The 25,078-nt window shown below is 37.9% G+C and overlaps 3 protein-coding genes across 4 annotated transcripts; 1 reads left to right on the forward strand and 2 right to left on the reverse strand.

The window, feature by feature from the left end:
• The first annotated feature begins 788 nt into the window (after positions 1-788).
• LOC108979088 (signal recognition particle receptor subunit beta-like) lies at positions 789-4,733 on the forward strand. Its single transcript, XM_018949675.2, has 7 exons — positions 789-926; positions 1,076-1,310; positions 1,444-1,526; positions 2,832-2,918; positions 3,168-3,316; positions 3,570-3,701; positions 4,277-4,733. Exons 2-7 carry the CDS (start codon positions 1,130-1,132, stop codon positions 4,464-4,466), a joined length of 822 nt encoding a protein of 273 aa, XP_018805220.1. The 5' UTR covers positions 789-926; positions 1,076-1,129; the 3' UTR covers positions 4,467-4,733.
• Positions 4,734-5,448: 715 nt separating this feature from the next.
• LOC108979087 lies at positions 5,449-17,127 on the reverse strand. 2 transcript variants are annotated; one of them, XM_018949674.2, is made up of 9 exons: positions 16,930-17,127; positions 15,735-16,089; positions 15,147-15,180; positions 8,072-8,296; positions 7,685-7,774; positions 7,053-7,118; positions 6,864-6,955; positions 6,668-6,715; positions 5,449-6,017 (listed from the first exon to the last, which is right to left on the reverse strand). In XM_018949674.2, exons 2-9 carry the CDS (start codon positions 16,058-16,060, stop codon positions 5,900-5,902), a joined length of 999 nt encoding a protein of 332 aa, XP_018805219.1. In that variant the 5' UTR covers positions 16,061-16,089; positions 16,930-17,127; the 3' UTR covers positions 5,449-5,899. The 2 variants fall into 2 exon arrangements, with proteins under 2 accessions (XP_018805219.1, XP_018805218.1); XM_018949673.2 differs by having other exon boundaries at positions 15,735-16,100; positions 16,930-17,126.
• Positions 17,128-18,331: 1,204 nt separating this feature from the next.
• Positions 18,332-22,902, reverse strand: LOC108979095 (CRS2-associated factor 2, chloroplastic). The gene is made up of 6 exons (XM_018949685.2): positions 22,091-22,902; positions 21,861-21,988; positions 20,928-21,153; positions 20,330-20,457; positions 19,963-20,107; positions 18,332-19,058 (listed from the first exon to the last, which is right to left on the reverse strand). The coding sequence occupies exons 1-6, from the start codon at positions 22,749-22,751 to the stop codon at positions 18,646-18,648; spliced, it is 1,701 nt and encodes a 566-aa protein (XP_018805230.1). The 5' UTR covers positions 22,752-22,902; the 3' UTR covers positions 18,332-18,645.
• Positions 22,903-25,078: the final 2,176 nt, after the last annotated feature.

A 25,078-nucleotide genomic window follows, 5' to 3' on the forward strand; every position in this document is an offset into this window, starting at 1 on the left:
TAGAAGGTCTTTTGCGCAGTGGAGGATGGTGTTTGTGCGAGCTAGGTGCTCGTGCCGTCCGGGCTCGGGATGCCGATGCATGCGGTGGGCATACTATACTGGGCTCATGCTGGTGCTTGTGGAGGGTGGCTGTCATAGAGAGGGAAATGGGCTTGGGAGAGAGCGGCGGAGGGGGGCGACGAGCTTTGTAATATGCAGAAGAAGAAGAAGAAGGTAGTAGAAGGCAGTAGAAGAAACATAAAAGAAAAGAAAAAAGGAAAAATGAAAAATGAAAAAATGAAAGTAGAAGGGGGGCTGGCCCACTTGTTTTTTTTTTTTTTTATTGTGTTTTTGGTTTGTAGTTTTATGTTTTTTAGTTTTTAATAAAAAAAAAATAGGCTATTTTGGACTTTGTGTCAGTGGTAGCAGAGTTCCGAATTTCTTTTATTTGGAAGGACGGAGGGGGCTAGTACTTCTCTTCTTTAAAAGATTGGTCGTTTTGATACTTTTTTACAAAGTTCCATATTCCTCTTATTTAAAAGGACGGAGGAGGCTAGTGCTAGTGCTTCTCTTCTTTGAAAGATTGGTCGTTTTAATACTTTTTTATAGAGCTCTCTCTGTTAAGATAGATTTTTATAGAAGTTAAGATAATATCCGCTATAAATGAATTTGTGTGTAGGAGTGCTCTAGAGCAGATGCGTAGTTTGACTTATAGTGCAAATTTTTCTTATATTAATTAATCACAACTGTAATTTTTATTTATGAAATAAAATGAAGTCTATTTAAAAAAAAACAAGAACAAAATGGTACAAAGGTAATCCTGAAACAAATTTGCTCGGTATATCGTGTTTAGGGCTTCCAGTCGGAGACTCTTTCGTGTCTTTCAATTGCTTTTCTGGAGGTGTACAGTGTACTCCCCCATAGTCTCCGGGAAGATCTTCGACCAGGTAAGTCTGACTCAATCGAGATCTCCGACCATACACTTTTCTCGATTTTCCTGTGCTTTTTGAATTCGAATTCCAAGCCTTCCTTTTTTTTTCCCCTCCCTCTTCTCACCGTAAATGCCACAAACATTTAAATTGGTTCGTGTCCTTAGATCTCAGAATTTCACCAGCGCTGAGGAGGCGGAGATTTAAGTGTGGAAGAAGCAATGGCAGGAGCGGAGCAGTGGAAGAACCATTTGGAGCAGTGGAAGAACCAACTGGAGCCTTGGAAGAATCAACTGGAGCAATGGTTGAACCAAGGGATTGAATACATTCAGCAGATTCCACCAACCCAGCTCTACGCTGCTATCGCTGTCTTGTTATTCACAACCCTTTTGATCCTTTTGAGTATTATGCTGTCACATTCTTAATTACTTGGCTATACTTTTATGTTCAATATGCTCATCCGCGAATCTGGTGTGTTTTTTTTCGTATCAAACGTTGATGTGTTTTTTTCCTGACGTTTCGCTTTGCGTGGCAGTTCGGGTGTTCAAGCGCACGAAATCTAATACCATCGTGCTAACTGGGCTTAGTGGGAGTGGGAAAACTGTTCTATTCTATCAGGTAAACATTGGCATCGTTGGATTTAGTCGTTGATATGTGTTAACTTGTCAAGATTTTAATAATTCAATGCATCCAGTTGTAGGAGATGTGATATATTTTGAAGAATGTTCCTACATTAGTCTTACAGTGCTCATGGTACGAGTTGATAGTCAAGATTATGTCCTGTTGCTCGTTATAAGTTTTTACTAACTGTACTAAACCAATAAAGGGACTGATGCAGAGTCCTGCACACGTTTTTTAAACACTTCGTTAAGCCCTGATGGTTGGTTATATCAAGTCCTTTTTTTTTAATGAGTAAAAAAACTTTGTTAATCAACGCAAAAGGCGCATCCAAGTACCCGAGGTGATACAAGAGAGACATCTGTCTAGGGGTAGAAAAAGATACAAGAAAATCATGAAAAACTAGCCCATTAAAATCAGGCTGTCCAAAGGAATAGAGTGTTAAAAATAAAGCTCCTTCAGTGTCTGTTAACACTCCTCAAAATTCCCATCATTACTTTACTTCTAAATGCACCATACTAGGCCAGTAGGAACCATCTTCCACACTGCTGCAGTTTGTGCACATCTTACGAACCCTCTCCAAGAGTAAGAAAGGTCAACTATTTTGGGCATGAACAAAGCCAGTTCTTTAGGTCTTGTAATAAGTTTATTTAACCCTAGTCCTGTAACCCATGTAATGCCTTAGTAACATAGTTTTTTGGAGTGCATGTCATTACAAAATCTTGCTGAGCTTATTTATAAAAAAACACTAGATTCTACGCATATTTCTGTTTCTTTGGCCTCTGTGTGCAACCTCAGAGAAGAAATAACTTATAAAAAAAAACACTAGGCTCAGAACGGTTTTTCAAATCACACATAAATGTGAACATAGAAATGAGATAAGGTGTGGTGATGAGTGGTGTTGTTGGTGCTTTTTTTTTATTAAAAATAGCGGCTGGGAAGCTTCAAAAATTTAGGGAACTGTATTTTGCCCTGTTTGTCAGCCTGACAGTACTGTTATTCGTACTTTGGCTTGTTTATGGTTATGCCAATTCTGTTCTGAAGCTTTTGGTGTATTGGAGTGTTGCAGTTAGGGAAAAAAGTGCAATGTTGTCTCTAGGAGGGTGCTGTCATGCTTAGTTTTTTGCTATAGCAGAGTGGTTGAGGTTTTGAGGGGTTGAACTTTTTATCAACAAGATTTAGCTGGTGTTCCTTAGAATTTGTAGATACTTTCCAATATGCACCTCCTATTACTATTGATTACTTCATATACAAAGGTCTCGTTTATACCTTCACTTTTATGCTTTGATTTTATGTCTGTGACAGCTTCGGGATGGCTCTTCCCATCAGGGCGCTGTTACATCAATGGAACCAAATGAGGGCACTTTTGTGCTTCATTCTGAAACAACAAAGGTATTACATTTTAATTCCTTATGCCCAGATGCATGAGAAACAATTCCAAATTTCTTCTGTACATATTGATTTATCTGATCATGCTTAGTCTTTTGTATATGCGAGAGGAAGTATCCCAATCCTTTCAGCTGCCATGTGAACATAAGATTGATTATAGCGTTTCACTTCTTTTCATCTCATTTTTGTTTATTAGTTGATCATTGGACCACACTCATTGAACTGAAACCTTTCTTACCTTGTGTTTGACAGAAGGGCAAAATAAAACCTGTCCATCTGGTTGATGTTCCTGGGCATTCTCGTCTTCGACTCAAACTGGATGAGTTCTTGCCTCAAGCAGCAGGAATAGTTTTTGTGGTGGATGCTTTGGAATTCTTACCAAACTGCCGTGCTGCTTCAGAGTAATTTTATTTATATATTCATTATTTTTTCCAAAGCTACACTGGTAGAAAATCATCCCCCCCAAAACCACCACCACCTGCTTACTTCATATCACCCTGGCACCTTGGGTTGGACCCTACAGGGTCCCTCCCCAATGAGTCTTAGATCCATCCTAATAAGTGATACAAAGTTGGTGAGCAAATGACAAATAGAACTGAAAAAAAGTATATATTGCTTACAAAGATGTGTAACATTTGATACCACTTTCAAAAGGTACCTGTATGATATCTTGACCAAGGCCAGTGTTGTAAAGAAGAAAATTCCAGTACTCATTCTCTGCAACAAAACTGACAAAGTGACAGCACATACCAAGGAGTTTATCAGGAAGCAGATGGAGAAGGAAATGTATGGCTTTTAAGTTCTTTTATCTGTTGTTTTTGGTTGATTACATTTATTACTCATTTTTTAAGCTGTGGAGGGGATTGCACTTCTGGTTTTTCCCTTTTGATTTTCATTTGTTCTATAATATTTAAAGATGTGGAAGAGAGATTGGTCCAGTAAATTCATTTTCCCCAAAATTTTCCTTTCGTTATAGCCAATGCAATTGTCTCCTGAGTTATTGTAGAGGTAGCCTTGTAATCTACTTTCTTTTATATGGTCTTTTGTTCTTAGCTCACTGAATGGTGCTCTAATATTGCACGATGTGTTATATATGGATTCTTGTTTCTGTTCATTCTAACAATTTACTTTTCATTAAATTTCGCCCTATGCAACCTATAGACGAGGAAGAAATCTACACCATGGCATCAATTGCTTTCCAAGAAAATATTGGTTACAGCCTGGTGGTTGTAATTGACATCCATAATTCTTCTAGAGCTACTCAAATGGCAGTCATATTTTCTTTGCTTACTTAAACTGCTACATGATACTTATGATTCGGCCTCGTTAAATTCTAATCCATGCTTTCTTTCATTTTACAGCGACAAATTAAGGGCATCAAGAAGTGCGATATCAGAAGCTGACATTGCGAATGACTTCACACTTGGGGTACCTGGAGAAGTGTTTTCTTTCTCTCAGTGCTCTAACAAAGTTACTGTTGCAGAAGCTTCTGGTTTGACTGGCGACATATCTCAGGTGGAACATTTTCTCAGAGAAAACGTAAAGCCCTAACCAAATGTTCTCTCCAATTTCTTGAATGCGTGGTGTTTTTTGCCTGCCTGGATATTTGCCCCATGTTACTGAACTTGAGAGAGAGAGAAGGGGGGGGTGGTGAGGAACTGTGAACTGTGAACTTGTAGAGGTTGACTGAAAGAAGTGGATGAGGATATCTTTCTTAATTAAAAGATCTTTTGAGTAATTTATTGACCAAGGGCATCACCATGCCTCCTCCAACCCTACCAAGGGGTTATAGATCTACTGCCTGACCATTATCCATAATCGTTCATGGATATTTTCCTTGTTGATGTTCGCTCAATTTATTTATTTAAATGTTGGACCTTGAACATGAGAATATGGAGTAAAAGTGAATAACAGATGGGAGTCTGGAACACAGCATCCGTTCTGTCTCACATCTCTGCGTTTCACGGCCTTCTGTGCTATTTGAGTGCATGTTTGCCAAAGTGCATATGGCCCTCTCAGTATGAGTCTTAGCATCCATCTACAATCCGTCGCATTATCCATTTAGCATAACAAAAATGTCAAAATGCTATTAGGTCATTTTCATACAACTAACCAATAAAAAATTAATTTTTAAAGTCCTTTTTTTTTTCCTTTCAATTTTGAGATTTTTATTATGTAATTGTTAAATAGTTGTTGCTGTATCACTTCTCCCAAACAATAAAATACTGTATCCTGAAGCAGTTACTTGTCCGTCTAAAGATGCAAAGCTTTACCTCGCTCAGAGGGGTGCATGTAGGCAGTAGGCAAAGCATTGTGCCAATAAACAAACAATGAATCATGCACGAACGCGTGCTAGATTACGTGAAAAAGCATGTTAAGCACCATGACAATCAAATCAAAGTAAATAAAAACAAATAAATGAAGAAAACGAAGAAAGGGTTGAGCTAGAATCTCACAATACATATCATGTACAGATCTCATTTAAAAAAAAAAAAAACCTCAAAGTCAGAGTTTTCTTATGGAAGAGCAGCAGTAACTTATCAATACAACGTCTTTATGGCCTAGGATAACTCTAGGCGAATTCATTTACCAACCTCACACTTTGATTCCAGCTAGTTGGAAAAGGAATAGTATAATTGAATTGTTGTAAAAAATTTCAATGTCTTGGTGACTTATGCAAGCACAATCATATTTAGTACAATTGCGCGCCTCTGGCGGAGACAAAAATACATGTATGATGAATTTTATCCTAGAAGAACCAACTATATATACACCCAATTTCTTTCCCATTCCCCACCTGATGTAAAGAGCAACGAGCTTTGCAGCAACTCTCTCAGAGTAAGAAGAATGAATTACTAATCTTCAAATATGAATTATGAAATGGTTCGGCCGGGGGGTGGCGTTCGCCCTTGTATTTGGTTAAATAGTGCCCTACTGATACTGACATGGCTGAGTCAGGGCAGTGTAATGCCTGATCTAATTCCTCACCTATTACTCTGATATCCATCCGGGAATGATCTTGACAGTAACAAGTGCTTCAATCTAACAATTAAAGCAAATATGCCATAGCATGGTATATGCATCAAACCCACTCCAAAGTACCTGTAAAACGACAATGGCAACAAAAACAATACTATCATGAGAAGCAGTAGATATATCTAGGTGAGCTTAGTTTCAACGGTTGCAATTCCTAAAAGTTGCCAACTGAAGCTTGAAAATCATAGAACAGGTAATGCAACATTTTCAATCATTCCCCCCCCCCCCCAAGAAGCATAATATCTGTTTCTCTGTTGAGGCATATTATTGCCAACAGATTTGCCCTTGAAATGATTAATATGAAGTCTAGCAAGTATTGAACCTAACACTTAATGAGACCAATTCATATAAGATATGGGCAATGATTATCTGATATTAAGATTCTGGTGGTAAGTTTTTGACATCTTACACATAATCATAGAATCAATAATGATTCTAGTGATAAGTACTGCACGCATTCAGTTATATACTTGCCACTAAAATGAATAATCATATTACTGAGGCAAATTGCTGACATTTTGATGGACCAAATATGAGTCAATTAGCAATAGAAATGTTTTCTTCTTAACTTTATTTAGTATCCGTTTCTGGAAAATAGCATGTCTTTCTATGTTGGGAGTTATTTTTTCCAATGGCCATATTCATGACGAGTAAAGTGAAAAGCTTTCGTGCAGAATATGGTGGTTCAAGAATAGTAGTAGATCATGACAGCATACCATAACGGAGCATACGCAGATGACAAGTCCAGAAATGGATATGGCCACCTGTACAGAAATGAGAGGGAAAAGGTGTAAATGCAATACAGAACAACTACTCACACAGTGATATTTTAAATATATATAAAAAAAGGATAACAACAGTAAAAATAAGATTATAACAATAACTAACTAATAGAACAGGGTAAATATTTACCATATGGAAACACAAGCATGGATGATCCATTGGAAAATGACAAATATAGCCGTCCAAAGCACAAAATATGCTATCCGAAACACTGGAAATCGCTGGAACAAGGAGATATATAGTTGTCATTTTGAACTGATCATAAGGATATTAAAATAAGGGAAGAAAAACTGCTAAAATCATCGAGGAAACCCTTACCAAGCAATTTAAAATTGTCTCACCAAGGAGGAGAACGGCATTGATTGAGTGCATACTAACAATCAACTGCAGTTTAAAGGTGAATACACTCCTCAGATGGAACCAGTTGTGATATAAAGAACAATTCAAGTCATATTTGAGGAAAAAAACAGGTCTGAAGATCGTGACATTGGCATGAAACTGCAAGCACTTTGCTTTCAGTTTGTATTCAGGCCGGACTTGCTAAATTGCGGGAACAAGATATAAAAGAAAACTTGCAACTGCTAAATTCCCCAATTTTTTCTCCTACCCACTACTCCTTTCGTTGCTTTCAGTATCGATAATGGGAAGAGGGCAGAGAATTCTAGTTGCAAGTTGACTTTAAGATCCAATGAAAATGTCAAGGCTCAACTCTGACTTAAGTTTTTTGTTCAAGCAGAACCAATTACCTTGGTCTAAACACTTCCCAAATGATATACATATATATATATATACATATATATCTGTCATGTCTGAACTTTCTACGTCAACCTTAATAAAGCCAGAACCTTGGAGAAAGGGGTCTGAATAAGGTTTTGATCACATGTGCAGCGACATATATAGTTTAAACAAAGGAAGCAACACAGCAAGTGTGATATTAAGTTTGTACTTACAAAATTTAAATCATAATCTTTGGCTGTTAGAAAGGGATAAAGAATGAGCCAAAATACGCAATCGGTGAGCACCACAGCACCTGCACACATCTGCCGGTAGAAAATAAAATTCAACAGATTTTCTAGTCCACCAAAGCCAAAAATAAGCACAATTTAGGTAATCCGTTTGCCACTACTATTTAATAGCGGGAAGATGCTGAAGAAATTTATGGAAAGTTGGAACTTTTTTCTCTGCTAAAGAATCAGATAATCAAGATTAAAATCTCATCTAAAGGATCATAATGAATAGAATATATGTAACAATAGCTACTGAGAAGACAAAAAACTCAAGAATCATACAAGTTTGAATTCATTAAAAAAAAACTGTGGCATGTTGAAAACAAATACCTGAAAAATGATTTGAAAGATATAACCCCATACACCCGCAGTATGGTGAGTGTGAAATTCTTCACTGGTATCTGAAGTCTTGTACATATTGGACATATCTGCACTTTCCCCTACTGTGGGGGCTATATAGGTTCCTCGCTCTTCATCTAAACTTGCATGATAAGCTGCATTCCCTCCAACTTTGTTGCGCTTGCAACAACCATAAATGGAGAGTGAAGACCCAAGCTACAAATTATAGTTGAGAGATTAGTAACTTATTGGTGATGTACAAGCAAAATGGAGTTCCAATAGATTTTGAAACATTGACAGACAGATGGTGGTTGTGTTTTTCCATGGGAAAACTGCACAGCCAAGTAGTGATATCAAACATATGTGAACAGGATTCTCCCCTCTATAATAAGTGGGAATCTTTGGGTGAGAATCACTTCTCGGTCTCATTGTGATTTAATAGATCGAACAACAATTAGCTAGAAAATTGCAAGCATTAAGAATAAGGAATAAACACTCAATCATGGAAATATTGAAAATAAAATAAAATATGCCAAGCAAGAATGGAAGGGAAGCCACAAAATCTGGAGAGTGTCTGTATTAAAGTGAGGATGATGATAGACTGATAGTTGATGTTGTGTGCATAATAACTAAGGTGAAACAGATTTCTGGTTTTGACAAGAAGATCCTTGAGCAGATTGGGATGCTGACAATAGAGGATCAAAGGTCGAAGGTTAGAGTCCAATTCTGGAGGAAGCCGGCTGGTAGCAAGATTAAACTAAGGCCTTGTTTGGATTCAGAAACTATCTTATCTCATCTCATCTAATCATTACAACTTTATCAAATTCCTAAACAAAATACAATAAACAATTCAACTTTTTCAAATCCAAAAAAAAATAATATTAAAAACTTATGTTGGGGAACCTCTCCAAGGTATGGCCTTCAGACCCACCCTTGCAGAGTAAACCCCGGCCCCGTGCACCGCACCCTCGGAAGTTTTTCTACACAGAACTAGTTAAATCGCTGGCTTTTCACCGGGAGGTGTGGTCCCTAGAGATTGTTTGCACCTAAGGAGATTTGAACCTTGGACTTAGGGGGAGCATTATTACCGTATACAATTTTAGGAATTTATACAATTTAGAACTGTTAATATTAGCTGCACAGATTATCTTACTTTGTATAGATGCTGAATATTAGGAATTAGTTAGACTCTGTGTATGAATATACTTCCGTGTATAGATTGTTTTTACGTGAATGAAGGTGGGCTGAACACATTGAGTCAGTTTTTCCAAAAATATTCTCTTGGTATTCTTGATTTCTTGAGTGTTTTGACATGGTATCAAGAGCAAGGTTCATAGTTTTGAGTTTTTTTACCTTTCTTGCATTATCAGCGCTATCTGAGGTCGTGTTCTTGGCTATCGTCGCTGTCTGAGTTTTCCTTTGGGGTTTCTTGTGATTTTCGGCACCATCTGAGTGGATTTGGAGATTATCGACGCCACCTGAGTGATTTTTGGAGATTATCAGTGCCTTCGGCAATGGATTTCGTGAGAGTATTGGCTCTGTTTTGCGCGAGTTCTTGGCTTCGTGGGATTCTCGGCGCTGTCTGGGGTTTCTTGGCTCTGATTTGTGCGAGTTCTTCCCTTTGTTTCGTGCGACTTCTTGTTTGTCTGCTTTTCTTGAGTTCCTGTTGGATATTTCGGAGTTGACTACAGTTTTCCTGGTTTGCCTTATTTTTTGTCTCGGCACTTTCTGTTCCTATTGGTTTTCGGCACTCTGGTTGGATATTTTATTCGTAGTTCCATCATATCATCCGATAAATTAGACTTGTTCCATATTCATTTTACTGGCAAAAATTATTCCGCTTGGGAGTTTCAATTTCAATTATTTGTCAAAGGGGAAGAGTTGTGGAGTCATATTGACGGGAGTGATCCCGCACCTACAGATGTAGCGGCTTTGTCTAAGTGGGAAATCAAGGATGCTCAGGTTATGACCTGGATCCTTAGCTTGGTTGAGCCTTACCTGGTTCTCAATCTGAGGCCTTATAAAACTACCACTGACATGTGGAATTATCTAAACAAGGTTTACAATCAAGGCAACACAGCTCGGCGTTTTCAATTGGAGTAAGAGATGGCTAATTTCACACAGGGAAGTCTCTCAATTGAGGAATATTTTTCTGGTTTTCAAAATCTTTGGGCTGATTATTCAGATTTTGTTTATGCTAATGTTCCCGCTGCAACTCTTTCGGCTGTTCAGGCAGTGCATGAAACAAGCAAGAGAGATCAATTCTTGATGAAGCTCTGTTCCGATTTTGAAATTGCACATTCTAATATGATGAATCGTCATTCTGTACCATCTCTGGATGCTTGTTTGAGTGAACTTCTTCGTGAGGAGCAGGGTATCGTAACTCAGGCTGCCATGGAACATCAAGCTAATGTTAGTGCACCTATTTATGTGGCTTACGCAGCACAGGGGAGGAATAAGGGTAGAGACATGCGTGCTGTCCAGTGCTTTTCTTGTAAAGCTTTTGGTCATATTGCTCGGGATGCCCCAATAAGTTTTGTAACTACTGCAAGAAATAGGGTCATATCATCTCTGCTTATCCCATTTGACCTGAAAGGAAGCAGGGTACTGCTTATCATGCCTTCACTAGTGCCTCTAGTTCTGCTGCATTGCCTGTTGCCTTGTAGGTTGTTCATATTCCTGCTCCTACAACCTTAGCAAACCCGACCACCCTCACTCCTGAAATGGTACAACAGATGATCATTTCTGCTTTTTCTGCTTTTGGGCTCTCAGGTAATCATAAATTTTCTTCTAAGCCATGGTATTTTGACCCCGAAGCCTCTAACCATATGACCAATACTATTGTTCCTCTTTCCAATGTCAGAAATTTTGATGACAATCTAAGTATTAACACTGCTGATGACAGTTCTCTGCCTATCAGTTTGTTGGTGATCTTTCCTCTTCCTTAACTGATGTTTTTGTGTCTCCAAACCTCTCCACAAATCTTATTTCTGTTGGTCAATTGGTTGATAATAATTGTAATGTTCATTTCTCTCGTTCTGGTTGTGTTGTTCAGGATCAAGTGTCAGGGAAGATGATCGCGAAGGGGCTTGAAGTGGGACGACTCTTTCCTCTTCACGTTTTTCCTTCCACCATTGTTCCTAGTTTTTCTTTACTTTCCTTTGCATGTAATGTTGTTGGTTTTGGAAATAAGATGTGGCATAGACGTCTAGGCCACCCAAACTTTGATGTACTTCTTACTTTGTATAATTATGGTTTATTGGGAAATAAAACATGTTCTTCTCTTGATCTTTCTTTCGATTGTACATCATGCAAACTTGGCAAAAGTAAAGTTCTCCCTTTTCCTCATCATGCATCTCGTGCCTCACAATGTTTCAATATTATTCATAGTGATGTTTGGGGGATTGCACCCATTGTTTCTCATGGACATTATAAGTACTTTGTTACTTTTATTGATGACTTTAGCCACTTTACTTGGGTATACTTCCTACGGGCCAAGGCCGAAGTTTTTTCAGTATTTAAGTGCTTTCTTGCATTTCTTGAGACTCAATTCTCTACCAGAATCAAGGTCTTGCGCTCTGATTCTAGCGGAGAATACATGTCTAATAAGTTTCAAGACTTTCTTCAAAGTAAAGGGATCACCTCTCAGCATTCTTGTCCTTCAACACTGCAACAAAATGGTATTGCTGAGAGAAAAAAATGTCACCTTCTTGATGTGGTAAAAACCCTTTTACTTGAATCATCTATTCCTCCTCATTTTTGGTGTGAAGCGTTTTCTATTTCGGTTTATTTGATCAATCGTTTACCCTCTACTACGTTACATCATGTTTCTCATTTCTTTAAATTGTTTGGCCATTTTCCTTCATATTATGATCTTCGGACATTTGATTGTGTTTGTTTTGTGCATCTCCCTCCTCATGAGCGACATAAACTTACTGCTCAATCTGTTAAGTGTGCTTTTCTTGGTTATACTATACACCAAAAGTGATATGTTTGTTATGATCCTCATGCTCATTGTATACGGGTTTCTAGGAATGTGGTTTTCTTTGAAAATCAATATTTCTTTCCATCTCATGTTGAGTTTCCATCTGCATCTTTATTTTTTCTGCCTAAATTTTATAATTCTCCGACAATTGTGGAAAGATTCAAACCTGGTTTTTGTGTATAAAAGACGTAGTGTTCCACTTCCTCTGTGCCCCCTCACGATCTTGACTCAGCACCTGATCCTACTCCTGCTTCTGCCACTCTTCGCCGGTCTACTCGCCCTTCTGGACCCCTTGATCGGTATGGTTTCTCCTCCCCTGTCTCTCTTATGGCTACTTTATCCTATATTTCCGTTCCCTCTTGCTACAAACAGGCTATGGAACATGAGTGTTGGCAAAATGCAATGCAAGCGGAACTTCAAGCACTTGAGGAGAATCATACTTGGCATATTGTTTCTTGTCCTCCTACAGTCAAACCTATTGGGAGTAAATGGATTTTCTCTATAAAAATTTCGTTCTGATGGGTCTTTGAACCGATACAAAGCTCGCCTTGTAGCTATGGGTAACAAACAGGAATATGGGGTTTGACTATGAGGAGACATTTGCTCCTATTTCTAAAATGACCACGGTTAGAACCATCTTAGCTAATGCCGCTTCACAGTCGTGGCAACTGCATCAGATGAATGTGAAGAGCGTCTTTCTTCATGGTGATCTCCAAGAAGAGATCTACATGAAGCTTCCATCTGGTATGACTACTTCTTCTCCTCATAATGTTTGTAAGCTGAGCCGTTCTCTATATGGGCTCAAGCAGGCTCCCCGGGCTTGATTTGAGAAGTTTCGTAGTACACTTCTTACCTTCAGCTTTACACAAAGTCAGTATGATTCCTCTCTTTTTTTCCACACATCTGATGCGGGTATAGTTCTTCTCTTAGTTTATGTGAATGATATTATCATTACTGGCACTAATTGTGGTTTGATTACTAAGCTTCAGAAGATGTTACATGCAACTTTCCATATGAAAGATCTTAGCCAACTCACATACTTCTTAGGACTAGAAGTTCATCATCGGGCCAATGGTATTTTCTTGAACCAGTATAAGTACATTCAAGATCTTATTACATTAGCTAGTTTAGAGGACACTTCTTCTGTTGATACACCTATGGAGGTAAATGTCAAATACAGAAAAGATGAAGGGGATCTTCTGGATGATCCTACTCTCTATCGGCACTTGGTTGGAAGTCTTATCTATTTGACTACTACTCGATCAGACATCTCCTATGCCGTTCATTAGGTCAGCCAGTTTATGTCTTCTCCTCGGCACCTTCATCTTGCTACAGTTCACCGCATTATCCGCTATCTTCGAGAGTTGCCTACTCGTGGATTATTCTTTCCTACAAGCTCATCTCTTCAACTTGTTGCCTACAGTGATGCTGATTGGGCTAAATGTCCGGATACGCGTCAATCTACTACGGGTTGGTGTATGTTTTTGGGTGATGCCTTAATCTCTTGGAGATGTAAGAAACAAGATCGTGTTTCTAAATCATCTACTGAGGCTGAGTATCATGCCATATCTACTGTTTGTTCTGAAATTGTATGGCTACATGGTCTTTTGGAGAAGCTTGGGTTTCCTCAAACTAATTATACTCCTCTTCATGTTGATAATACTAGTGCTATTCAGATTGCCACCAATCCCGTTTTCCATGAACGCACCAAGCACATTGAGGTTGATTGTCATTCTATCCGAAATACCTTGGAGAGTCGGGTGATATCTCTTCCTTACATTTCTTCGGATCTCCAAGTGGCCGATGTCTTCACCAAAGCAATGACTCGACAGCAGCATCAATTTCTTGTTGGCAAATTGTTGCTAGTTGACTTACCAGCATCAATTTGAGGGAGGATGTTACCGTATACAATTTTAGGAATTTATACAATTTAGGACTGCTAATATTAGCTGCACAAATTATCTTACTTTGTATAGATGCTGAATATTAGGTATTAGTTAGACTCCATGTATGAATATACTTCCGTGTATAGATTGTTTTTATGTGAATGAAGGTGGGCTGAACACATTGAGTCAGTTTTTCCAAAAATATTCTCTTGGTATTCTTGATTTCCTTAGTGTTTTGACAAGCATACCCCCAAGTCCAAGGCCTTTACCACTTGAGCCAACCCCTAGGGGTTTTAAAAAATAATATTCTAACAACATTTATTCAACTTTCATCTCATCTTATATCAACTCACTATCCAAACCTCCCCTAATGTAGAGGGGTGTTGTTTTGGTAATCCGGGTCCTTGTGGTGAGAAATGAAAGGGGGCAGTTCTTTGTGTCCTTCTCTGCTTGATATGAGGAAGGTACCAACACAGGGGCTGAGATGAGAACCTTTCTGGAAGGCATTTAGCTGTGCATTTGACTAAAACCGCTTGGAGGTTGATTTTGGAATCAGATTCACGGGTGGTGGTTAGTTGGGTGCAAGAAAAAGGTTGCTGTCCATGGTATTTCAGAGAGCTGGGTGATCGGATCAGAGATATGTAGAGGGTATGCAACTTCTCACCTCAACATATATTTCAGGAAGTTAACCAAGTTGTAGACAGTTTAGCCAAATTAGAAGCGCTAGGAGAAACTCGCTTTTATTATTGGAACAATCTACAACGAAATGTGCGAGGTGCTTTGGTACTTGATAGAGCTTGGCTTTCATACGTTTGAAGTAAATGAATTTTTTTTGTATAGGAATAAGAATTTGATAATGCTTTTGCACCTTGGTTTTGGGTGTTTATAATGTAACCCCTAAGGTGAAGAATTGTAACCATAGTGTTCCTCAGCCACAAGTGAGGGATTATGGGGTACCGTCGTCTTTTTATATATATATATATATATATTAAAAAAAAAAAAACAAACATGGACAAGAAGATGAATTGAAAAGAACAGACAATTAATGAAATATTCCAACAAACATAGAGAGAGAATAATGTCACAATTTCATCTCTATCAGACTTTAGACTCCTTTTAAATTTGATCACGATACAAAGTTACTAAACAGTAAAAGCAAGAATCTGTATGAGTACTCAAGAGTTAGAAAATGTACCCCAAAATAGATTGTGACCAAAGAAAATGTCCACCTGTTGCCAACGAAAAAATCACAAGAAACATAATCAGCAAAAGTGGCAGTTTCTTTTATTCCTCTGATCAAACTTGATATTTGACAGCTGCTTATACAAATACTCCCTTAATGAGAAACCAATCACAAGACCTTTCCCTCCCTGACATAAGCTCCCGTTATTAACTAAGACAGAAAATATATTTTTTATTATATAAGTAAACAACTAAGACAGAAAATATATTATGTTCTGGGAGTTTTCAAAAATCCACAGATCGAAGCTGTGCTCCATTGAAGTGGGTAGAAGTATACCATCCTCTATTTCTAGCAAGCTGAATAAAGCCCCCAAAAAAATTTAGATTGTCTGCTTGGGTTTAGTGAGGAGAAGAATAATGTAGATTTAAAAACTGAAGCAGTCAAGAATCAAATGGTGACATCCAAAATATTATACAATTTAGAGGAGACTTCTTTAAAGGAGGTTTCTTATTTGAGCACGGCACTTTGAAACCTGTCTTACATGGAAGTATGCCGAATTACACAGATGAAAGATGAACAGGTGGGCAAAGGAGGGCTTACTGAGTATAGAAGTAAAAAATGCCACCTCCAGCGACAACAACATCAGCAATGAGCAATGCCAAAAGCACAATGAATGAAATTGTTCTGTAAGCAAGCAGCCAGCCAGGATGGAGTCCTTTGAGACACGTCTTCCAGGCTTCATCTTCATACAAAGACCCCACTATTTCTCGCTGGTTTTCTCTCTTGTCAGGTCTTCGCTTGCTGAAGCCTTCATATTTCCATATTAGAATTGATGCCAGAACCATTGAGGCCAAAATCCATAGTGCACAGAGGAAGAACCTCCAGTTCAACCAATAACTTAGAGTGTTTGTATTATCACTAGTCATGACAGGCTGCCAAGTATGGGTTGAGGATCCTGTCAGGAAACTAAACACACCATTATCACTTGCTCCACTATTCATCATATTTTCGAGTTTATTTCCTAGAGCCATATGCTGGTATAAAATGGCAGGCTACAGCATGCAGATGAATGATGGCACATTTCAGGGGAGAAATGCATACAGTTATTGTTTTATTGTTTAGGCGACAGGAAAAAAAAAGAAGAAGTGCGTGTGCCTTGTGATGGAAAAAGAAATGAACTCGAGAGAAGTTCTGTTTGACCCTCCCCCCCTCTCCCAAAAAAAAAAAAAAAATAGACGCTAGAATGCACAAATAAGATCAAAGTTTCCCAATTGAAATATTTTGTACCAAAATAGATACGGCTGGAACCAAAAAATTCAATGAAGCAATAAAAAAGAACAAGTTTCTAGATCAAAACCGAGTTCAAAAAATAAATTCGGAGGAAAAAATGAAGTTACAGTGAGACAATTTCCCGCAAACACTTCGATTACAACAAAGCTATAGAGTTTAAAAACTTGAAGAACCAGCAAATCTACAAAACAAAGTATGCCTATACGGATAGAAACCCAATATTCGAAACTTCAATCCCCATCATTCTACACGGCAATCAAATTCCACTAACGAGCTAGTAGTTTATCATAACAATAATTTTTAAGTTATTCAAAATTCGTGTTACGCACGTAAGGAACAAGCAGAAGAACTAAGGACTGATATATCATATGGGTTACTGTCAATATTACCAAATACCACAGAGATTCCTTTCTTTAGATTGGTTTTACCCAAAAAATACATTGAAACAAGAAAAAAGAGAGAAAAGAAGGTCTATTCCTACGAAAAGGAAAGGTGTGGCACTTACGGTTTAGCCAAATGAAATGCAGAGGGCAGAGGCGTCAATGCAAAGGAAGATGCTTTGCTTCTTCCTTTGCTGCAATCGATCGATCGAGAGAGAGAGAGAGAGGCGCTTTTGTTGTCTGATGGCGCAGACTATCTTCTGGGATTAGAGAAGATTCAGTAGATAAAGACACAATACACTTTTTTTTTCAATAAAATGTTACTTGATTTCTTAAAAATAAATTGATATATATATATTGATATCTATTTTATAAAAATATTTTTATCATTTAATCTATCATATCAAATTTATTTATAAATTTATTTTTAAAGGATTGGGTAGAAGTAACCAATTTGCAGACGGAAGAAGCAAACCAAAGACAGTGAGAGGACTAACGAGAGAGAGCCTCAGGGGTGCGGTTACTATGCCGCCCATCTCGACTGCTGGGCATACCGTCCAGTATAAAACAGTTTTTTTTACTTTTTTTATTTTTTTAATATATTTAAAAAATTAAAAAATATATATTAATATATTTAAAATTACTTTTTTAATTATTAAATAAAAATAATAATAATAATAATTTTGATCAACGATAAAATAGACATTCTCATTAATAATTAATATAACTTAATATAATATATTAAATTATATAAATATTTTTATTATAAAATAAATCTAACAAATTTTATATAACATTATAAGTTTATTTCTCTTTAAAATTACTAATACCAATAATACCAACGCAACCACTTCTTTTTCTTCCCTTTCCTTGCGTCTTTCTTTCATTTTCGTTGCCGTGGTTTCTAGACTCCCGGACACGTGGCTTTAATCTAATGGCTCAATTCCAACTCACGTCACTCTTTCCGTTTTGAAGTTAGGATTTCTCTACATGTCATTTACAAGTGATATTTCTCTCTCTCTCTCTTTTCCGTTTATCATTTACAAATGTTATTTTTCTCTCTCTTAACTATATATAATATTCTAGAAGTGAGATTCTACCCAAACTGACACTATGATTATTATTAACATAAATATTTTTATCATTTTGTTTTTCTTATTTATTTTCTCCTCAGGCTCCAGGCCTGTTTGTAATAACATTTCCACAATCTAGTCAAACTGCTCAAAAATAAATAAATAAATAAATAAATCATGCTTAATATAAAAACAAAACCAACCTTGAAATTATTTGGAGTCGTCCCCATTGTTTGGCATTGGGTCTCCCAGCCACATTTAATAAATGGCAAGCAGCCTCTCACCCATAAACAAACAAACATTCATAATTGTAAAATTATTTTTATTATAAAATAAATCTAATAAATTTCATAAAATCTCGTCAGTTTGTAAGTTTATTTTGTATAATTTCTTTGTGTGTAACGGTTCTCATTTATCTCCCCAAAAAATAAAAAATATATTGTAATCTCGTTAATTAGAAGAAGCTGGGAAAAGAAATGCTGCTATAGAGATTTTCATAATCTACAAAGATAAACTTGGGCAAGTGCAACAATTCCATCTTCATTGCCCAAAATATTTGATTAGGCAACACCCATCATGTGATCCAGCTACGGATGAAGACAACAAGATTGTCCTCTCAAACATATCTATACATTTCCCATATTTTCGTTTTCTACTCTTCCCTTTACTCCCTCCAAATAATGTAGCCAATCGCTCATTTTCTTCTAGTAAAAGTAAGCAACTTCGCAACCACACGTTTGTACGTTTGTGAGATCCTTCTTTGCAATTTCATTCCCATCTGAGCTTCTCTGCTATCGTATCGACAGGTAAGGAACCCAGTGGGACTGATGAGTCCACATCTTCAAATGAATCACTATCATAATCTACGTAATCGTCGTCATCACTATCACTGTAGATGTCATCTTCAGTATAACCATCACTTTGAGGATCATCTTCAGATTCTGCTACTGAGCTGCTTCTTCCATCTTTGCTCGAAAAGATTAATGCTGGATAGGAGTGCTCTGTGGCCTGTGAAATACCCTCAAATTCCTCCACCTTCTTCAAAAGAGCATCAGGACCAAGATTAGTTTCATCCAGCAATAAAGCTTTGCTGGACTCTATTGCATTCTTCCACAACGCCATCATTTTAGGGCTAGTGCTCACTGTTTTGGCATCAGCATCAATACAATCATCATCTTTGCCTGCGAAAAATTATGAAAAGTTAAAATTAACATTGACAATCATCGTGTCACAATATTATCAAACAGTGGTGGGCAATTGACAAGATAACCACAAAATCAAACAGTGCTGGGGAAAGTTAATCTTTTGTGGAATGGATATTACTTTCCTACTTTTGGAACATATACCACATTTCAAACCAACCTCATAACTGGGCCCCCGTGTTTTTAATTTTTTTTTGGGGAAAGGGGAGAGGGGGGGTGCCCCCTACAAGCTAATATCATGCCACTCCTAAACTACCCAACTAATTGTCTAAGATTTTTCAACCCAGGTGAACATGCAATGTTCAAATTTGCAACTAGGGGAAGAAAACAAAAGAAGCACATGGATTACTTTTAGTCCAGTATAATGCAGTTCTTGGTACTGCATTATCAAGGAATCCGCTTCTCTTGCAGCACTTGGTTAGGTCCTGTTTAACTTTTTCCAAAAGGTAACTGCCTTATGCAAAATCATTTCCTATCCAATGGGCAACAAAGGCTTCCTTGAAATTGGAGTGGAGATATCTTCTTTTAAGTTCTTTAAGATTCAGTCATACATTTAATTTGTGCAAAAGATCTACCATCCACGACACAGTGAGCACTATGAACACAAAACTTATCACACTTTTCCATCATCTAGAACCCATCTCAGCAACATATTGTCTTCCTATGATTATGACATCCAAAATCTGCCCTCCTAACTGGATGTTATCTACTACAATTTGATGTTTGCACAATATCATCTTTTATCAGAAGTATGACAATGTAGCAGGCAGTAGGACCGTTGACTTGTGTGTCTGCACTTTCAATTACCAACCAAAAAATTATAGATACAAAGGAAAGTTGTGCAATCACAATGTGGCTCATCATTTCCCTTCTCTGTGCATACCTGAAGAATTGATATCATCTGCAATCCCACATTCAGAGGGCATTGAGGCTAAAGGAGCATCTTGGTACATTGCTTTCCAATCTCGTCCCCTCCACATTAGTATTTGTTCATTGTCAAATGATAATAACACACAAGGAACCAATTCCTGTCCCGTGTTGAGAGGACAAAGGTTAGAAAACAATCTTGAAGCAACAATAAACAAAGTAAACAAAATCATACAACATTCACAACATGCATTTCCTACTAACTAACTATTTGAATGCCTAAAGGGGCCATCATCTGGTGCGATGGTAAAGTCTTTGGCTGCAAAGCACAAGGGTGCAGGTTCAAGTCCTGAGGAGTTAGAATAACAGAAGATGTTACATACCTTAAGCTTAGCACCTAACTTCTTGTAATCACTTGCGTGCATCCCTTTGCAGTCAATTTTCACTAATGGACTTCCTTCAAAAGCATTCCTAACATCTTTCACCAGGGTGATATATACTCCATTTTTTGCTGCAATGTGAAAGAAGGAAGAAATAATTTTAATTGACTCGGAATTGAAAAGAACAGAACTTGAGCGTAGATGACGCATTTATACATTGTCATATTTGAAACTCTTAATCTCCACCATGATAGCAAACCTAAAGAACAATAACACCTTGCAGCATACACATGCAACGAACATTAAGCAAATGGCTTCGTATGGACAAAGTATGTTAAGTGTGAGAGGTCACGATTAAATTCAGAACCCATATTTAAACTGATGATCTTTTTCTGCCATGACTTAACGTCAATGGATTAGTCAATCCTTAGTTCAGCCTAGTTCTGCTTATCCAAAAAGCTTTCCTAGTTTCCTTCACATCCTACGGCTCTAGCTACTTGAAATAGATAAAACAAACAAACCATGAATCAAATCAACAAGAAACAACCTTTCTGATAAGGCGACAGCTCAAAAGAATGAGTAATAGTCCTGGTGAATTTACCTAATTTACATATTGGCAAAAGTTTCTCTCCCTGCTCTCGAAATTCATCAGCTTCAGCTTTTGTAAGTCCTTCTGGAGCTTCTTGGATAAGTTTTGGGTAGACTGGAGTAGCTGGTTTCCAGAGCATCACTGGGTACTGTGGACGAGTGCGATAATTGTAGTTTCTGCCACGAAAAAGATAAACTACACCACCAACACGATGAATGATTTTTCCCCCAGTTTTTTCCTGGCATTATAAGGAAAACTTGAGCACAAAGCAGGCTAGAGTATTCTTTAATAACTTAAGAGTAAAGTACATTGTACATTTAGTTGGGCCATCCCTTCAAGGGAAAAAAATTTAATGACTTGCTAGCGACTTCTAAGACATCAAGATTTTAGAAGCGTTAAAAAATCGGCCTTTTATACAGTGTTCTGATAGTAAAAAAAAAACTCATTCATGCAGGAGAAATGTCTCATTTGGCAAAATAAAGAAATTAATTCAACTTAGATCAGAAATAGAGGCAACTAAGGCGATCTAGGTGTATCTCTTTCGGCAAAATATGTAGCCTCATTCAGCAGCCTGTTATAGCTTGTGCATCTTGAGCACCCACCATCCCATTACATCTCTCAAAGGTGTAACGGGATTTTATGAAATTCTCTTTCTCCGCCACCTAAATTCTCTTTCAATTGCCTTCCTTGTAAAGTAAGTTTTAACAAGGCCCCTTTTGGATACAAATAAGTGTCATGTCTCGTCTCGTCTCATCATTATAATTTTTTCACTTAAAATATAATAAACAATTCAATTTTTTTAAATCCTAAAATAATAATAATATTATAATAATATTTTATTCAACTTTTAACTTAAATCTCAACTTAATATCCAAACCGCACCTAAGAAGTAATGAGCCAGTAAAATGAAAAATGAGGAAGATTAGAGAATGGTATTGTAATAACCTCGAGATGACGGCAAACGTTATTCATATCTACAGTGGGAACTCCTTTACAACGAACTTTACAAACGGGCTGCCCCCTCCAATGTGAATGTATCAGCTCCAACATGTTATGCGTCAACCCGTCCCTTCCTAAATCCATCCAAGTTTAAACAAATCTTACTCAGAAATTTACGAACGTAAACAGAGCATCAAACAGCGTAGCAAATAGGAATAATCCGACGGAAACCTTACCAAGATTGACCTGGCGGTTATTTTTCAAGTGGGGTTGAATCAACATTTTGATCTCCCACTTCTTCAGAGGCTCTCCAAGTATTTCCTCCCTCGTTTTCCCATCCTTCGGATACTTTCCCAACGGAAGCGGGCCCGGCATTTCCATCTGCTTAGCTCCCATCTTCCCCGGTGGCGGAGGGTTGAACGAGTCGAAGAGCCGAACCTTTTTATCCTTCTTCTTCTTCAATGGGGCTTTCCCAGTCCAGGGCCTCGGCATAGTCGGCGGGGCGAAGGGCAGGAAGGCGGGCTCTCGGATAGCCAGGGGCTTGACCTTGGGGGTCTCGGAGTAACTGTACTGGAACTCGAAGGGGGCTCCGGGGAGGAGATAGGAGACACCGGAATCGCCGACAAGGACGAAGCGGTCACCGTCGGAGGCAATGACACCTTCCTTGACGGGCTTGAAGTATTTGGTGCGGCGGTGGAAGGTTTTGAGGGCGGGGTTGGTAGGGGGTTTGGTGGAGTTTTTGAGAGGAGGAGGAGGAGGGTATTTGGGTATAGGGATAGGCGGGGAGGGAGGAGGCTTGGAGGAGGTCGGGATAGAGGGGTCATTTGGGGGTGGTGTCGAAGGGAGAGAGGAGAAGAGGTTGAGGCCTGGCAGTGACGACGCTGTAATAATTGCCATCGACAATAAAAGCTCTCGGAAAGAGAGATGCTTCTCTGCATATGTCTGTACAGTGTACAGCTATGGATAAGGGAGGGAGGGAGGGAGATAGCTACCGAGGACGACACGGCAGATATTTCTGAGTCTACTGGTTTTTTTTTTTAAAGAAATTATTGTCTTTATTCATGAGAATAATTAAAATAGAGTAGAAAAACAGCTTGGGACATCTCAAATTCAACATTTACATTATCAAATATCAAGAGTCTTCTTTGCTAAACATTAGACACCTAATTGATAGACCTGTTGGTGTGATTCACTATCAAACTTTCAAATTTGTTAAGACTTTTTTTTACATATGAGATTATCATACCAGCTTGACCTCATTGCTCACTTACTCCATTAATCTCTTTAACAACATTAAAAACATCACCCTCAAGGATAATCTTTCTCAAACCAATGTCAATTCCCAACAAAATAGAGTGAAGAGTAACATATGCCTCTGCAAGATGTGGATCAGGAAAGAGGGGTTTGTTCATACTCATAGTGCCCATGACTTGCCCTTCCCAATTTCATATAACACTGCCAATGCCAACTCTACACTTTTTTTTATCAATAGCAGCATCTTAATTGATCTTATAATAACCATTTTGAGGGGCTTTCCACTGAGCAATAGGAATAGACTCAACTTTTGAAGCTACTATGGATTTGTTGTGCAGCAACCTGAGATCCTGTAATTTTTTATTAATTAGCTTCAAAAGGATCGTGGGATTGGTAAACTCTTTCTGAAAGGCCACCTTATTCCTTCTCTTCCATAATCTTCATGCCACCACAGCCATCTCTGTCAACACTTCTTCATTCAATTCCTCCAGTAAGCTGAGCATTAGTTCTCTGAAAGTTTGATTCTTGATGCTTCTCTTTTGTAGCTGCATAGAACATAGGCCTCAAACATCTCTCACTGAATCACATTCCCAGATTGCATGTTCAATGCTTTCTTCATGCAATAAGCAGATTGGAAAATTTGGCTCATCGACTATCTTCTTTCTGAATAAGTTCTTATTTGTTGGTAAACTATCATTGCACGCCTTTCAAAGAAAGAGCTTCTCAGCATTTGGAACAACTAGTTTCCACAACTTTTCCCAATTTTCCTTCTTTTCAAAACAGCTAGATTGCCCCTTAGCCCTCTGTTGAATTTCAAGTTGCAAATGATAGGCACTTCTTATAGGAAAAATGCCATTAGTTGTGCATCTCCATATATGTTATTTGGACTATTGCAAATGCTCAGTGGAATCTTTTGTATGGTTGCTACCTCATCTTCAGAGAAAATCTCTTTGATCAATTGCAAATCTCAAGATTTTGTGTCTAGATCAATAAGCTCTACCACTCTTATCTCAGCATTAAGTCTTTGAACCCCACTTTGTACTCTAAAGGAAGTAGGTAGTGGCAACCACTTGTCATGCCAGATTTTGGTAGAATTACCATTCCCAATTCACCACAGAAGCCCTTCTTCAAGTAGGGGCTTGGCCGCCATGATACTCCTCCAGATGAGAGAATGAACTTTACACAAACCAGCTTTTAAGAAGTCACCATCTGGAAAGTACTTAGAAGAAAGAACTCTAACAACCAAGAAATGAGGATTCTGAATCAATCTCCAGCCTTGCTTTGCTAACATTGCAATGTTGAAATGTTCTAAGTCTCGAAACCCAAGTCCACCAATAGCTTTGGCCATTCCCATTTTGTCCCATGAACACCAATGAGGTTGTGTTGGATGTTGAAGTGAGTTGAGTTGAGTTGAGTTGAGATGATAAAATATTGTTAGAATATTATTTTTTATTATTATTATTATTTTAGAATTTGAAAAAATTGAATTGTTTATTATATTTTGTATTGGAATTTGAAAAAGTTGTAATGATGAATTGAGATGAGTTTGGAATCCAAACAAATTCTTTAGCTTTCTAACCCCACCAAAACTGATGCATGATTCTATTGAGCTCCTTCAAAATGTTCTTAGGAATCTTAAAAACTCTCATGCAATAGGTGGAGATAGCCTCAATCACAGTTTGATAAGGATCTATTTCCCAGCTTGGGACAAGAACTTCATTTTCCAATTACTTATTCTGCCCCTCACTCTATCAAGAATGCTCTTGAAACCCTTTGATCTAGATCTGTCAATCAGAGCTGGCAAGCCGAAATACTTTTCATAAGGTTGTGTAGACTGAGTACCAGCAACTTGAATAATGATATCCTTTACTTCTGGGTGTTTTTACTGAATAATATGTAGGTCTTTTCTTTGTTTAATCTTTGGCCTGAAGCAAGCTCATAAATGTCTAGTAAGTGAATTAATCCTGCTC

The sequence above is a fragment of the Juglans regia genome, chromosome 13 (genome assembly GCF_001411555.2).
Source record: "Juglans regia cultivar Chandler chromosome 13, Walnut 2.0, whole genome shotgun sequence".
NCBI lineage: Eukaryota > Viridiplantae > Streptophyta > Magnoliopsida > Fagales > Juglandaceae > Juglans > Juglans regia.

Coding starts and splice junctions, on each gene's coding strand:
- LOC108979088 (XM_018949675.2), top strand. CDS start 1,130: ATGGCAGGAGCGGAGCAGTGGAAGAACCATTTGGAGCAGTGGAAGAAC. Junction 2,919..3,167: donor TTCATTCTGAAACAACAAAG/GTATTACATTTT, acceptor TGTGTTTGACAG/AAGGGCAAAATAAAACCTGT. Junction 3,317..3,569: donor AACTGCCGTGCTGCTTCAGA/GTAATTTTATTT, acceptor CACTTTCAAAAG/GTACCTGTATGATATCTTGA.
- LOC108979087 (XM_018949674.2), bottom strand. CDS start 16,060: ATGACTAGTGATAATACAAACACTCTAAGTTATTGGTTGAACTGGAGG. Junction 8,297..15,146: donor TGGTCACAATCTATTTTGGG/GTACATTTTCTA, acceptor TATAATTTGTAG/CTTGGGTCTTCACTCTCCAT. Junction 6,716..6,863: donor CATGCTTGTGTTTCCATATG/GTAAATATTTAC, acceptor ATTTCTGTACAG/GTGGCCATATCCATTTCTGG.
- LOC108979095 (XM_018949685.2), bottom strand. CDS start 22,751: ATGGCAATTATTACAGCGTCGTCACTGCCAGGCCTCAACCTCTTCTCC. Junction 21,154..21,860: donor ACGTTTGCCGTCATCTCGAG/GTTATTACAATA, acceptor TTATAATGCCAG/GAAAAAACTGGGGGAAAAAT. Junction 19,059..19,962: donor AGATGATATCAATTCTTCAG/GTATGCACAGAG, acceptor AATTTTTCGCAG/GCAAAGATGATGATTGTATT.